The 16,644-nt window shown below is 47.7% G+C and overlaps 1 protein-coding gene across 1 annotated transcript; it reads right to left on the bottom strand.

Annotated features, from left to right (window-relative positions):
• Window positions 1-336: 336 nt before the first annotated feature.
• Window positions 337-7,764, bottom strand: TACO1 (translational activator of cytochrome c oxidase I). The gene is made up of 5 exons (XM_084748559.1): window positions 7,273-7,764; window positions 4,093-4,199; window positions 2,013-2,140; window positions 1,008-1,185; window positions 337-635 (listed from the first exon to the last, which is right to left on the bottom strand). The coding sequence occupies exons 1-5, from the start codon at window positions 7,544-7,546 to the stop codon at window positions 435-437; spliced, it is 888 nt and encodes a 295-aa protein (XP_084604685.1). The 5' UTR covers window positions 7,547-7,764; the 3' UTR covers window positions 337-434.
• Between the last annotated feature and the right edge of the window lie 8,880 nt (window positions 7,765-16,644).

Here is a 16,644-nt window from a genome sequence, read left to right as displayed (position 1 = left end):
CAGAATCTTCACCAGGGCGAGTCACCTGAGATCAAAGTCAGATCTCCTTGTTTCTCCTTGTATCCCAGATGGCCCCATGACACCAACAGAGCTGAGTTCCTTTTTCTTTTTTTTTTTTTAATGTAGTCTTTTTGTTTGTTTGCTTGCTTTGTTTGTTTGTTTTTCTGGATAAGGTTTCTCTGTGTACCCTTGGCTTGCCTGGAACTTACTCTGTAGACCAGGCTGGCCTGGAACTCACAGCAATCCGCCTGCCTCTGCCTCCCGAGTGCTGGGATTAAAGCCGCGCGTCACCATCGCCTGGCCCGTGCCCCTTTTTCTTAAGGCTATAAGCCACTGCATCAGGTCTCCAATAGACTCCTGTAGGCCTGTTTCGCTCTCCCAGGTTGCTGCAGAAGCTTGTGCTGGCTGAGGAAAGAGCCTGGAGACACATCTGCTTACTCAATATTGTCATAAACGTGAATCACATCCTCGTGGTTGTTGAGAGCCTGGATGAGGTGAACGGCCTGCTCCAGGTCAGGGTCAGCCAGCTGCACCTTTGAGTGGGGGATGAACTCCAGTGAGCAGGACATGGAGCACAGGCCCAGGGCGTCCAGCTTTTTCCTCACTTGATGCAGTGAAGAAGCATCACAAATAAACTAAGGATAAAACAAAGTCAGGAGGTGAGAAGCCAGGAAGCAATGCCACAAAGCCAGACCAAACTTTGAAAACTCCTGAATGGGGTAACCTGTACTACATTATCATTGGCCTTAAGTTCATAGTTTCCAATGCTCAGAATGCTTCTTACCAACTCACAAGATTAGGCCCTGTCCTCCAATATTCACACGATAACACTGTGCGATTTGTAAATTCTTTGCTTTACCTGTATCCTGACACAAAGGAAGGAAGAAGATCAGAGAAGCAAGCTTAAGGCGTCTGTCAGGGATGCCTAGGAAGCCCATCCAACACAAAGGCTGAAGGGTGTCAGCTTAGAAGCAAGTGCTTTACAGCTCCCTGGCCCCCACACTCACTTTGAAAAGGCTCTTTTCTTCTTCGTCTTCAGCTTCTGTCACATCCTCAGCTCCCGCTTCGATTGCCAGTTCCAGGGCACGCTCTAGGTTTACCGCTTTCTTCTGTCTATCCTCTGCTCCAACCACAACCACTCCTTTTTTGTCAAAAAAATGCCGTGCTCCTTCAGCCATCATTCCCCTGACAGGAAAGGGAACAGGCACGAATGCATGGATGCTTTAGAAGCTCGGTCTCCACAAAGTGCTGCGTTCTACAACTGTCCCTTAGGGCTGGAGAGATGGCTCAGAGGTTAAGAGCACTGTCTGTTCTTCCAGAGGTCCTCAGTTCAATTCCCAGCAACCATATGGTGGCTCACAACCATCTACAATGAGATCTGGTGCCCTCTTCTCGAGTGCAGGCACACATCTGGGCAGAGTACTATATACATACATACATACATACATACATACATACATACATACATCTATCTTTACAATTGTCTTTAACCATTAAGGCCCTGGAGTACCCAGAGACACCAGCAACTCTCCTCATGAAGAAATGCACCTGATGCTAGCCAAGTCAACCATCCAAGAACACCCACCTCCTATTTTCTGCCCTCATTGGAGTCCACAGGATACAACATTACTCATTGTTTCCTGTCCCATAAAAATTCCTGTCCTGAAGCCGGGCGGTGGTGGCGCACGCCTTTTCCCCCAGCAGGATCCATGAGTTTGAGGCCAGCCTGGACTACAAAGCAAGTTCCAGGGCAGCAAGAGCTGTTTGGATACAGATGGAGTATGGGGAAAATATCTCATCTAAACCCAATGACTACATCTCTGGGATCCTATCTCGTTCATTAGACATTAAGGAAAAATCAGTTATTACACTGGATACTACTAAGGAAGAAGGATGCTTAGAACCTGAGATACTGCTGAGGACCAACGGCCATTTGCAGTGCATAAAACTGGAACGTACTGGTCCTGTCCCCTTCTTCCCCCTTCTCCACACACACACACACACACACTTACCCGTTCTTGTTCATGATGTATTTAATCTCTAAATGGCACTTGGGGCCACTGTTTGATAACGCCTCAATGAGCAGAGAAGCGCCACCAGGGCCTCGACCCTCGTACAGCAAGTAAATACCTTTGGTTTTCTGCAATTAAAAAAAAAAAAAAAAGAATGCATTGTCCTGTTTCCTAATTAATGTCCCAGTGCCCATCCTGCCAGCACCAAACCAAAGACACTAAAATGTGGCTCCTTGTATGACCTCTCAAGACATGAGCCTGGGCTCTCGAGTCTATACTGCTGCCTCTGTCTCCTGAGGGGAGGCCGCTGCTATCAACCCCTGGGTTCAGGGGACTCACTAGCCCCCCTAAAGGGAATGTGCGCCTGGCTCCTGAGCAGCTCAGCTTCCACCGCACAGTCTCTCCTATCTTCATTCACCTTCCTGTATTCCGTTCCATGTGGAACCTACCTAGGGATTCTCAATGCCCCTAGCCCTGGGCTGCCGAGCGCTGCTAGAAGCATCACACATGTAGAACTTGTCCTGGGAGCCCTGAATTCAGCACTGTAGGTAAGTTCAAGCACTCCCCAACTAGTTAGCAATGTCCTCTGGACTCCCTAGACCTTTATCCCCTGCCCAAGCCCCTACTCTTTCTAAATTCCTTGGCCTGTACCTTCCTGAGGGCTTTCAACCGATGACTTTCCCATCCACTTTCCCATATAAAAATCAAGCTCCCTGCTGAGCTCTGGGGTCCGGCTTCTTGGATTTGGGTCTGTCATTTTCTGCGTAACTTAAAGCAAGTGACCAAACTTCTCTGTGCCATAGTTTCCATTTTAGGTCACCTTGAGGCGTCGCTGAGACCTTGCACACAGAGTTTTTATTAGAGGACTTAGCCTGGAGTGAGCACGCAAGAACTGCCAGCTGCTACAGTTTCTCTGGAGAGTGATGGAACGCCTCCATAGGCTCACACTTTGTGAGGCTGAGGCAGGAGGATCGTGAGTTCCATCCTAGCCTGGGCCACACAAAAAGACCCTGTTTCAGCTAGGCATGGTGGTGTACTCCTATAATCCCAGCACTCAGGAGGCAGAGGCAGGCGGATCTATGTGAGTTTGAAGCCAGCTTGGTCTACAGAGTTCCAGGACAGCCAAGGCTATACAGAGAAACCCTGTCTTGAAAAACTAACGAACCAAAAAAGACCCTGTTTCAAAACAAAAGATAATTATTATTATTATTATTTTTTTTTTTTTTTTTTTTTTTTTTTTTTTTGGTTTTTCGAGACAGGGTCTCTCTGTGTAGCCTTGGCTGTCCTGGACTCACTTTGTAGACTAGGCTGGCCTCGAACTCACAGCGATCCGCCTGCCTCTGCCTCCCGAGTGCTGGGATTAAAGGCGTGCGCCACCACGCCCGGCTACAAAAGATAATTATTAACTCTTCAGATCCTTACCTGCTCCGGTTGGAGCCCAGCACCTTCCCACTTCTACTGTCACCACTGTTTTAACTGCTCTCTCTACTGGCTTTTATCCTTTAGATGTAAACATTTGAAAAGAAAAACAACCCTTCTCCAATTTAGCGTCAGGGCTTTCCCCAGGCTCACCTGTCCTCTCTGCCCTATCTTCTCCACGCTTGACAAAGCAGCTCTATGGTGAGTCTATGGGTCACTATGCTGTCTATCTAGCCTGGTCCCAGTCACAGTCCCCCTAACCCAGCAGCATCAACCTGTGGGTCATGACCTCCCTGGGGGTCAAATGACTGTCTCACAAGGGTTACCTAAGACCATCGGAAAACACAGATATTTATATTACAATCCGTAATAGCAACAAAATTACAGTTATGAAGTAGAAATGAAAACAGTTTTATGGTTGGGGGGGGGGGGTCACCACAACATGAGAAGCTGTATTAAAGGGTCAAAGAATTAGGAAGGTTGAGAACCACTGCTCTGACCAAAGGCCAAGGACAAAGAATCCCCAAAGGCCTCTGGGCTGAATGTGTCAACCATGCTCCTACCTGTCCCTCTGAAAATGTAAGGACTTTGTGGTGGCTTTCCACACAGAGACCCTCTGGGAGCTGTGGCCAACAGTGACACTGTGAAGCTGAGGACACACCTCTGTTTTCAGTGCTGACTCAATGGTCGACTTGGGCATATGCTTGCTGCGACACACCTCTAAGATGTTGGCCAGGTTGCTGTTGTTCTCAGGATTGGGGCCTCCCTCTGGATAAGGAGAAAAAAAAAAGGATCAAAGATAGCTCGTTGGAGTATGGGAGAAATAGATGATTTCCAGCCTCTCCAACCCCCAAACAATGGGAAACTGCTCTTCATCAGAATACTGTTAGCTAATGAAGACAGCTCAGAGTGTACAGTGCTCGCCTTGTAAGCAAAAGGGTCTGAATTAGATCCCTTAATCCCACATGTAAGAAAACAGCAGCACCAGTTTGTACTCCCAGAACCAGGCAGGCAAAAGCAGACCCTGAGACTCCCTGGCCGGCCAGCCTGGTGATTTGGTGAACTCTAGGCCAGTAAAAGCCCTTAGTTGAAAAATAAAAAATAAGGTCAATGGTGGCAAAAGTGCCGACTGTAGAAGCCAAGCAGCCTGAGGTCTAGCCCTGGGGTGTACGCAGAAGAGCAAGGACAGAACCAGCTCCAAAAAGTTGTTCTCTGACCACACACACATACACACACACACACACACACACACACACACATGGAGGGGCGCAGCATACTTCATCTAGTAAGCATAGTGCTGCACACTTGCAATCCCAGCACTCCTGAGGCTTAGGCAGGAGCCTGAACTACCTAACTACAAAGTGAATTATTCTGGGTCAGTTTCAGTTAAGAGTGAGACTATGGCCTGTCGTGGTGGCGTACACCTTTAATCCCAGCACTCAGGAGGCAGATGAAGGTGGATCTCTATGAGTTCTAGGCCAGCCTGGTCTACAGAACACTTCCTGGAAACCATGTCTCAAAAAACAAAACAAAAACCAACCAAACAAAAAAGTTGAGATTCTGTCTCAAACAAACAGAAAATACTTGCTCTAGTGATTCTACTGGAATATTAAGAACTATTGTCATTCAATCCAAAAGTTTGTTAGAAAGGAAAGCAAAGAGAAGCCTCAGGCCCGAGTTGCAGGGGTTTGAGTTAACATCAAATTCAAATTCAATAGTTAAGCCACTTGGAGCCGGGTGTGTTGGCGCACGCCTTTAATCCCAGCACTCGGGAGGCAGAGGCAGGCGGATCGCTGTGAGTTCAAGGCCAGCCTGGTTTACAAAGTGAGTCCAGGACAGCCAAGGCTACACAGAGAAATCCTGCCTGGCAACAACAAACAACAACAACAACAACACAAAAAAAACCCAAAAAGAACTATTTTGGGAAAGAAGTTTCCTGGGGGGGGGGGGGGGGGCGGAGCGAGGCGGTAATAGGAGATAGAGCCCAAAGCCTCATCGATGCAAAATGTTGCACTTTACCACTGGACTATATCCCCAGGCTGAAAGAGACGTTTCTAATTCACTCTGTCTTTAGGGACAATTATGTTGCTAGGTTTCAGCAAACTCCCATTTGTGTCAGATGAGTCGGGTGAATCCTAACATCCTTGCTCTTACTCTATTAGTTAATGTGTAATCACTGAGATGCTCACATGGCCTTGGACTCCTACTTGCACTCTGAGGGTAGAGGCTATACTGGATGTTCTTGGTAGTATCCCCTCCTGGATCAAAATACTATATTGGTTAATCCAAAAGTTTGTTAGAAAGGAAAGCAAAGAGAAGCCTCAGGCCCGAGTCGCAGGGGTTTGAGTTGACATCAAATTAAAATCCAATAGTTAGGCCACTTGTTGCAGAATCCACATCTTTCTAACTCCAGATCCACACTTTTCATGGGATTTTTCTCTTTTCTCTCTGCTTCTACCAGTGCCTGACACTAAGGTGAGAATCACTGAAGAGACACATGGTTCCACACTGGCCTGCCAGGAAAAAGGCTCAGGAGCTCTGATGAGGGAAAAGGAAGCAAGAAACGACTTGCCTCAGTGTGCCTCCCACAACCTTCAATGGTAGTACAAACAGCTGCAGAGGGTGTGGTTTGCTCCATCAAGAAAGGCATTTCTGACTGGGTTGTGGTGGCCTAGGCCTTCAATCTCAGCTCTCTGCTCAGAAGCAGAGGCAGTCAGATCTCTATGAGTTCAAAGCCAGCCTGGTCTACAGAGTGAATTCCAGAGACAGCCAAAGCTACCTACAGAGAAACCCTGCTTGGAAAAGAAAGAAAGAAAGAAAGAAAGAAAGAAAGAAAGAAAAGAGAGAGAGAAAGAAAGAAAGAAAGAGAGAGAGAGAAAGAAAGAAAGAAAGAGAGAGAAGGAGAGAAAGAAAGAGAGAGAAAGAAAGAGAGAGAAAGAAAGAAAGAGAGAAAGAAAGAGAGAGAGAAAGAAAGAAAGAGAGAAAGAAAGAGAGAGAGAAAGAGAGAGAGAAGAAAGAGAGAAAGAAAGAGAGAGAGAAGAAAGAAAGAAAGAAAGAGAGAAAGAGAGAGAAAGAAAGAAAAAAGAAAGAAAGAAAGAAAGAAAAAAGAAAGAAAGAAAGGAAGAAAGAAAGGACGGACTTGTCTGTGTGGTTGCCTACATGCATGATGAACTCAGTGCCTGTGGAGGCCAGAAGAGAACGCTGTGCGCCCTGGAACTGGAGTTTCAGGTGTTTGTTAGCTGTCACAGGACCAAACCCAGGTCCTCAGTAAGAGCTCTCTCTCCAACCCCTGACTTGACTCTTACGGTTTATTTCTTTTTCCCCTGCTTTCAGTCATTTTACTTGATTTTTTTTTTAACTTCTTAACTTGATTCTTTGTGGATTTCCCATCGCGCACCCCAACCCCACTCATGTTCACATTCCTCCAGATCCATCCTCCACCCTTGCAACCTCCCTCCCTAAAGAAAACAAGACAAAAAGCTGCGGTGTCGTGGTTTCTCTTTGGTTCAAACAGCTTCCCTTGCAAATGTTCATTGCAATGAGTCACTGGTCTGGTTCCAGGTTTCCGGCTTCTGGCACACTTCCTTTCTATAAAGCACCCATCTAACTATAGACTTGGATGGAGTCATTTTTTTTATCTTTCTAAGAGCAGGTCTCTGAAAGGTTTTTGAAAAGGAAAGCAGGAATATGCAGTGCAAGTAGGCGCGCTGAGAGTTATGGGTAGGACAACGGTGGCGAATGGAAAACGCAAAGAAAATACTCTGCCTTAGTCCTTCTTGGGAAGGCGAGTGAAGCCTTAGGCCTGCGCGATCAGCAGTGGGGACTGTCGGGGTCTTCTCACCTTTAACTGCCAGGCGGATGCTCAGGGTGAGTTTAGAGAAGATTCGACTCCTTTCCATGTCCTTGGGGCCCTTAATGTGCCGGACTTTAGACCATTTATTGTGTCCTGCGTTGGCCGCCGCGCTGACATGTAGTGCCCTGGGTAGGGCTACACCGTGGCTGGGGTTTCCGTGCTGGGAGGCACACCAGGGATCCACGCGGAACCCGTGGCATCGCGCACGAAAGCATAGGGCAGCAGCCGTCCCTCTCAGGCTGGCGGTAGCCCAAGATATCATTTGCTTCGACAAGGGGCTGCAAGGTGCAAAGAGGAGCGGCCAAAGTCAGCCTGTTTAGTCTGGTACCGGAACAAGCCAGTCCGGACGTTCCGATCGCTTCTGCGGGTCTCCAAAAAATCCACCTGAAGGCACAACCGTGAGTGACCCCGCCGAAGCCGCCGCCGCCGCCGGGCATGGGGACTCTTAATGGTGAAGTACACTTCCTTTGTCTGGTCCGTTGCAAAAACACCTCCCTGGCTCCCGCAAAGTCGGTTCCGCCCTCTCACCTACTCGCTCCAACCTTTCCCTGCCTGGAGTGAGTGGTACAGCCCTCAATTGCTCCCGGTTGCTTGGAGACGCCAGATTTCGCTCCAGTAAAGATTCATGTGACTGATTCTCCTTCCTAACCCTGAGCAAGTTCAGAATAATAATTGTTATGTTGTTGAAAAAGAAATATGCTCTCGGGAGGCAGAGGCAGGTGGATCACTGTGAGTTCGAGGCCAGCCTGGTCTACAAAGTGAGTCCAGGACAGCCAAGGCTACACAGAGAGACCCTGTCTCGAAAAAAAAAAGAAAAAGAAAAAAGAAAAAAAGAAATATGTAGTTCAACCGGTTCATTTTACAGGTAAAGAAACCGCAGGTGGCACACGCCTTTAATCCCAGCACTCGGGAGGCAGAGACATGTGGATCACTGTGAGTTTGAGGCCAGCATGGTCTACAAAGTGAGTCCAGGACAACCAAGGCTACACAGAGAAACCCTGTCTTGAAACATCCCCCCCCCCCGAAAAAAGAAAAAGAAAAGAGAGAAGAAGAAGAAGAAGAAGAAGAAGAAGAAGAAGAAGAAGAAGAAGAAAGAAAGAAAGAAAGAGGGAGAACAAAAAAGTCCTAAATGCCAGCACTTGGGAAGCGAGAGTCCTGACACCAGGACCTTGTCTCAAAACAAACAAAAAAAGCAAAAACTTTCATTAAAACAAACAAACAACAAAACAAGAACAAAAAACCAGCCAGAGAAGTGATTTGCCTAGTCATTTAATACTTTCTAAAAGCTGGGTGCGGTCCCAGCGCTCCGGGAGACAGAGACAGGCTCCGAGTTCGAGGCTGGTCTGGTCTACAAAGTGAGTCCCCACCAGGAAGGTGTGTGTGTGTGTGTGTGTGTGTGTGTGTGTGTGTGTGTGTGTGTGTGTGTGTGTATTTCTGTAAACAAGGATGGCATTGCCTGTTTTGCTAACCCATACTGGAGAGTGGAAAATACAGCATAAACTCCTGGAGTTTATAAAGTCAGGATGTAAGTAGCAGCTGTAATCAAGATTGGGGACAAGTCAGATGAATCACAGGCTTTTGGGGAAAGGACAAAAGATCAGGCCAGCCTTTGAATTAAATTGCTATCTTTATCTTCCATCTTCTGTTTAAACGTTATTTTAAGCATTTTTAATTTCTGTGCACTACTTGCATGCCTGGTGCCAACAATGGTCAAAGAGAACATCAAGACAGCCTGGAACTGGAGCTATAGATGGTTGAGTGCTGGCATTTGGGTGCTGGAGATTGAACCTGGGTCCTCTGGAAGAGGCGCCAATATCCTTAACTGCTAAGCTGTCTCTCCAGCCCCGTCTATTTGCTCTCTTGACAGAGGAAAAAGGACGCTATGGAAAAATAGAGAAAAGACAAAGTGGCAGCTGCTTAAAACCCTCTGTAATAGCTCCCCGCGGGGAATTAAGTCCCAAGAGCTCAGCACATTAAAAAAGCAGGGCATGAAGGCTCTCTAAAGTTAGACTGGATGGATTCAAACTGCATTTCTGCCGTTTACCAGGGCAACCATGAGCAAGTCCTTTCCTTTCTGTTTCCTTCCACATGCGATGGCCTTGAACAAGCGGGACGGAGGAGAGACATGGGCACACAGCACATAAACGTGTCCACAGTTCATCTACTTGTACCTCATGCTCCTGTCCTGCTGCTAAGTCTCTACGGTAGGGCATTGTGTCGGCCGCTACCTCATCACTCCTCTGCTTTTGTCTTCCTAGTCCCAGAATATCTCATGAGCAGTCATGAAGCAAGGCTTGAGTACAAATTCTGTACCACCTTTGTTTCTCTGGAGTGTCCTTCATTGTAAAGAACATGGGTCAGTTCTTCCGGTGAAATCATGCTTCAAGACTCAACTCAGACGCTCAGCCTTTTAGAGCACTTGCTGTTCTTGCAGAGGTATGAGTGTCTTGCCTATAGCTGCATATATGTACCACATTCGTGCCCAGGACCTGAACAAGCCAGAAGAGAGTGTCAGTTCTTCTGGAACTTAAGTTACAGATGGTTGTGAGCTGCCATTTGGGTGCTGGGACCCAAACTCAGGCTGTCTACAGGAGCAGTAAGTGCTTTTGACTGCTGAGTCAACCTTTCCCCCCTTTTAAATGTGTGCATGTGTATAGATGTGTGCCATACTGGGTTTTTTTATATATATATATAACTTAGAAATATAGCTTCCGTTTCTCAAGACAGGGTCTCTAGACCAGGCTGGCCTCAAACTCCATATGCAGTGAAGGATGACCTTGAACTTCTGATCCTCCGGTCTGCCTCCACCTGCCAAGTGCTGGGACTACAGGTGTGCACCACTACACCCAGTTTCCTGTAGTGTTGACTGAATTTAGGGCTTTGTGCATGAAAAACACTCTACCAACTGAGCTACACCCCCAACCCAAGCTTCTGTTCTTTAGTAGCAAAAACAAATCAATAAAACATGAATACAGGGGCTGGAGAGTTGGCTTAGTGGTTAAGAGCACCGTCTGCTCTTCCAAAGGTCCTAGGTTCAATTCCCAGCATCCACATGGCAGCTCACAACTGTCTTTAACTCCACGATCTGACACCCTCACACCAATGCACATAAATTAAAAAATAAATAAATAAAAATATTTTAAAAAAACATGAATACAATAAAACTAATTGTACACTTTACATTTGTGCCCTTTATTACATGTAGAATATGTCAATGAAGCTTACTTAAGAACAAAACAACTGCCAAGTACAGGAATTACAGCACTGTGGGAAACATAAACATTTTGACATGAGAAGTTAAGTGCTAGGCCAGCAAGATGTCTTAGCAGATAAAGGCTGGGCCCAAGCCTGATAACCTGAGGGTTTGTTTGTTTGTTTGTTGAGACAGGGCTTCTTTCCCCCCCACCCCCCCCCGAGACAGGGTCTCTCTGTGTAGCCTTGGCTGTCCTGGACTCACTTTGTAGACCAGGCTGGCCTCGAACTCACAGCGATCCACCAGCCTCTGCCTCCCAAGTGCTGGGATTAAAGGCGTGCGCCACCACGCCTGGCTAGGGCTTCTTTGTGTAGCCTTGGCTTGCCTCTCAAAGATCTGCCTGTCTCTGCCTCCCTGCGTGCTGGGATTTAAAAGTGTGACAATCTGAGTTAGAACCCACTACACAGGACACACATGATGAAAGGAGAGAACTGACTGCCACAAGTTGCACACACATGTGATTAAGAAAACCTAGCTGGGTGGTGGTGGTAGCACTCTCCTAGCATAGCACTCTCCAAACACTTGGGAGCCTGACGTAGGAGGATTACCACAACCCTGAGGCTGGTCTGGGCTACACAGTCAGTTCCAGGCCAACCTGGGCTACATGAGACCCTGTCTCAAAGGCAAAAGCAAAAACAAGCTTTCCTTGCTGCCTGTCTTTCTCATATGCAAGCCAAGCATAATGGTACCCAACGTAGCCACAAAGGCGGACACAGTTCAAGGTCAGCCTAGGCTATATACTAAGTACCAGACCCAGACAGGGGTATATAGCAAGACCTTGTCTCCAAAAAAGGGATGGGGTGCTGGGGAAACAGTTCAGCTTGGTAGAGTGCTTGCTTACTGTGATGGTTACCGATTTGATTTGGTCTGGAATCATCTAACAGACATGCTTCTGTGAGGGCATTTCTAGGAAAGGTTAATCTAGAGAGGAAAGTCCTCCCAGCGTGGATGGCACCTTCTTCCAGGAAGCCCCAATACAAAGAGGCCTGGATGTTGGGGATTGGAGTAGTGCTGCTTTGCCTGCTGTCCTCCTCCCCTGGCTAGTAAGTGTATCTACTATGCTGTTGCTGCTACCTGCCCTAAGAGAAGCGGCTCTCCAGTGCCAGACTAGAACTGCTGAGGCTGGCAGCTTTGTGACCTGAGGTGTCACTGGCCTTTCAAGCCCCTCTAGCACGAAGATGGCTGCTACCAGGCTACCCAGCCCCGATCATTCGAGCAAGGTTAATTGATCTCTTTTCATCGTATTCATGCTATCAGGGTCTTTCTCTTTAGAGAGCTCCAAAATGACCTGCCATGTACAAGTCCCTGGGACTGACCCTCCAGCATGACCTGCCATGTACAAGTCCCCGGGACTGATCCTCCAGCACGACCTGTCATGTACAAGTCCCCGGGACTGACCCTCCAGCACGACCTGCCATGTACAAGTCCCCGGGACTGACCCTCCAGCACGACCTGCCATGTACAAGTCCCCGGGACTGACCCTCCAGCACGACCTGCCATGTACAAGTCCCCGGGACTGACCCTCCAGCACGACCTGCCATGTACAAGTCCCCGGGACTGACCCTCCAGCACGACCTGCCATGTACAAGTCCCCGGGACTGACCCTCCAGCACGACCTGCCATGTACAAGTCCCTGGGACTGATCCTCCAGCATGACCTGCCATGTACAAGTCCCTGGGATTGATCCTCTAGCACGACCTGCCATGTACAAGTCCCTGGGATTGATCCTCTAGCACGCCGCAAACCACCATCCCATGGTAGTGTGCCCGTATGTTATTCCAAGGCAAGAGCGTATGAAAACTCTAGGTCATCCTTGGCTACACAGTAAGTTCAAGGCTAGCCCAGATAACAGATACCCTGCCTCAAGAAAAATAAATAAAAAGCAAGTCAGATCTTGATTAGCCTCTGCGTTTTTCAAAGTCTCACTCGAGTCAAGATCCAGAACTTTCTAAAGCACAAGACTCCCTCTGGTCTCGCTGCTGCCCTCCTCTCCAGACACACTTCCAGCCGTTCTTCACATGTGTCCACTGACTTGCAATTCTCTGACTATGACCATACTTTCTTGTTTAAGTAAGTTTGCATATGAATAGCCAGCCATGGTGGTGCACACCTTTAATCCCAGCACTTGGCGAGGAAGAGGAAGGCAGATCGCTGTGAGTTCAAGGCCAGCCTGGTCTACAAACTGAGTCCAGGACAGCCAGGGCTATTACTCAGAGAAACCCTCTCTCTGTAAATTCTGCATGTGACTGTTCTCTTTGCCTTAGGTGGCAATTCCTACTCCCAGACAACTTCTACTCAAATCTACAAAACTCCAATCAGATAGCTCTCATCTTCCTGACCCACTCTGGCTCTTACCCAGACAGGAGTAGCCTCAGGGTTCCTGAACACAGCTCCATTACTACAGAACACAAGTGCGTGGGTCCCTCTAGCAAAGTGTAAGTAATCTGAGGAACATGGTCCTTGGCATGATATAGGTCTCCATGTTTTAATTGACTAAGATGTGAGTGAACAGACAAGAGATATAATGTCCTTGTTTTCTTAAGTGACTAAGGTGTGAGTGAACAAACGGGAGATACACGGTAACAAGCTGGGCCATCAGAATACTGTGCTGAACTGGGGTGCAGCCTAACACCCAACAATACCTTTAAACATGACCACAGGAACAAACTGGGAAGAACTGAATTCATCACAAGAAGAAATTCAATCTATACATGTTCAAGTTTTATTACAAAGTAAGATGGGCAGAAAATACGGTACTTCTTATACAGGAGGCTGAAACAGAACGAAACTGTGAGGTTAGACTGAATGTACGAAGGGAGAAGTCACATCACAGAAGGAGCACTCCACCCTCAGGTGCTTTTGAAGTCGCCTCCAGTGGAGAAACCGCAGCTCGTTCACAGCACAGTGTTAATATTTTATTACAAGCCCTGTGTACAATCAGCCCTGTGAAAATAATATTTATAAAGGAGAAATGGTTACAGTACAGTTCTGCAAAGGGGCAGCTTCCTCTCCCCCTGAACAAGGGATGTCACAAAAGCTTTAGAACAGAAGGAAAGTTTAAATATATAAGAAAGTAAATCCACACACAGGAGACTAAAGGGCACAGAAATGGATCAGTTAGAGCTTAACATTTTGAAGAACAAGAAATCTCCATTTTCTACATAGAGGTTTATACAATCATGCTATAATTCACACTCAGGGTGGGCAAGGCAAAGTCACTGACAACGGGATCATAAAATACACGGGACCAAAGCAAGTGACTAAAGCAATTCAAAGCTTCAGGTCAACAATTTTCATAACATTGTACATCACAACCAGCCCAAGGTGACAACATCTCCTTCAAATAGTAGATAGCACAGTTTGGCACCACTGAATTATCCCAGAGTTGGGTGCTTGTGCCCTTTCCAGCTGTGGCAGAATGTCACCATCTGTCTTCTGGAGTCCAGGCTTCCCTTAGCTTACTGCTTCTGGCTGACACCTGAGTTCAAGCCTCTTAGAGAACGCATCTGCATGTTTCCACTTAAAAAGTGGCATCCAGACAGCAGCCCAAGAAGACCTGCTCATTCTGTAATGCCAATTCTTGACAATGACAGTATGGGAGAAAGAGAGTGTGGATGACTCAAGGTGAACAAGCTCCGAGACACGAGACACTCTGCTGCTGCCTCACCAGAGCAGAGGGGACAACTTTGGGAAAGCCTGGCTCAGGGCTCATGGTGACTTTGCTGAGGTCAGCTCTCCTCTTAGAAATGCCAGTCGTGCCCACCTTCCTCATCCTGAGTGCAGGCTCTCAAGGAAACGCCGTGTTTTGAGTTCTCCACTGCAACAGCACTCTCTATCCTAAGCCAGTTATCAAAGGAGCAGCCACATTTATACAATGGGGAAAGAAGGGGGCAGTTTTGAACGCCCAGCCATGTTTTGTAAACCCCAGAGTCCTACATGTCCTTACAGCCTAGGAATCTAGGGCCCAGGAAGCATCAGGGAGAACATTCTACAGCAAAAACATAATAGAAAAAGAAGAAAACAAAAGAGAAGGGGCTGGAGGGTGCAGGTCATCACCACACACACAGAACGCTCGCCTAGCGCACGAGGGCCTGCATGTGATCCCCATCACCACACACACACAGAACGATGAAAGGGGGAGGGAAGATAAAGGAAGAAGGGGATCTACACGAAGAACCACGGATGCCAGGGACGGTGGCACCTGCCTGTGACCCCAGCACTTAGAGAGACTGAAATTAAAGGATCTTACATTCAAGAACAGCCTGGTCTACAACCAAGAACCCATCTCAAACAAACAGAATCATCATGTACTGTCACGGGACACCCAATACTTAGAATGTAACCACCGGACATCACCTATAGCAGCACGGCTGCAGGAAGGGGCTTTCTCTACCCCTAGCCAGGGATACAGAAGCTTGACTAACGGTGCAGAAAGGCCAACCGAGGCTGAGGCACAGGCTCACTCCATAGCTATGAACAGATAATCCGAATGTTTCTCCCCCCTCAGGCCCTCTATGTTCTCTAGTATTTCCTCTGCCTATACCCTAAAATATCAAATTTCAGCCATAATAGTTTCAAACCTCGGTAAGATTCTGATTTTTTCCCTGTTTTTCCTTAATTGTAGCCAGTTATCTGAGACCTGATTCTAATTTTGATAGAAAATTACCACCCAGTAATCATGTGTCATCACTCTTCAAAGCCCTACCCTTGAAGGCTAGGAGAGATATCGAATGTCCTGTGGAAAAAAGCTCAAACCCATGGGAGCCTCAGGCCCAGTCACCAGTTCAGCTCTCGGCTAGTCTGACTGAGCATGCTCCCTCCCTACAGCACAGAGAGCACAGCCAGAGCTCTGGCTTAGCCTGCCAAGGCCAAGTCAAACACTGCAGCCACTGGAGGACAGGAGTTCTAGAGTCCCACCCACCTCGCTGTCGGTCTAAGAATTGGCAAATTTGAACAGACTGGCTGTTGAAACTTTTAACAGACCTGTGCTTCTGGGAGGAGGGCAGACTAGGCGACTTTCTGCATCTCACAGCTACAGAAACTTGTCCTCAACTACAGGGGCCACCTGTACATGTTACAAGCTGGCACTTCAAACATCAGCACCTCTGCAACTGGGGGCGCACGCGTATTTAAAAACGGAGACCCGCAAGAGTCTCACCAGGTGGCAGGCAGAGAAGGAAACTGAGGAAGGATGACAAGCGTCCACAGAGCAAGGGGACAATCATCACAAGTGGTTCATTTCCAAAGCACATAGCTCCCTCACACAAATCCGGTCTACTGACTGCTGCTAACTTTTTAAAACTTTTCTTTCAAGTTCCAGTTGACAAATCTCATCATTCAGCCCAAGTTTAAGTTCATCCAGAGCAGAGGTGCTCCGCAGCAAGCCCTGATGCCACTGACTTCCACTGTAGACACAGCCCAGGAACACTGAGGGCTCCTACAGCGGCAACCATCAGCAAGCCTGATACCCCTGAGGAACCTGTACCTAGTTAGCAAACACCACTAAAAGCGGAGGTAAGCACAAATTGTACTCTGTATCTGTAAATGATACAGGGTAAACCACATGTTAGTGCAGGATGGCCAGCCAGAGACCAGAAACCAGAAGGACAAATCAGGAAGCCATAGGGGAAACACCCTGACTGAAAATGCCTTTCCTGTGGGACAATCCCCTACGTAGTGAAGCAATCTAAGGCTCTTGGCATACTACATCAGCCATAGGAAGCTAGCAGAGACTCAGCCGGAGAGTCCATGTGCACAGAGAATGAGCCAACATTTACTTCTCCAGCAATGGCAGCTTGAGTGCACAAAGCCGTCAGCTTTCAGCTATCCCCCTCCTGTCAGAGACTCTAAGGTGCCTGCGGGCAGCTCAGCAGCACATGAGCAGGCACACTCTCCCCAGACCATGCTCCAGATTCTGCCAGGGACTCATCAAAAGCCAGGACCATACCAAGTCCCATCCGTGGACCTCATTCATGTAACGGAAACAGACCCCTGAGGCCTGTAAGTCAGCATGGCCAACTGCAGCCTACAAAGTCCAATACTGCTCAGAACCTAAACTGAGGGGAGGGCCAGTACCACCAGTGTGGAGAATCTTAGACGGCTGACCC

The sequence above is a fragment of the Acomys minous genome, assembly GCF_964271855.1.
Source record: "Acomys minous genome assembly, chromosome: 12".
In the NCBI taxonomy this organism is placed as follows: domain Eukaryota; kingdom Metazoa; phylum Chordata; class Mammalia; order Rodentia; family Muridae; genus Acomys; species Acomys minous.
This window is presented reverse-complemented; position numbering and strand designations above follow the sequence as displayed.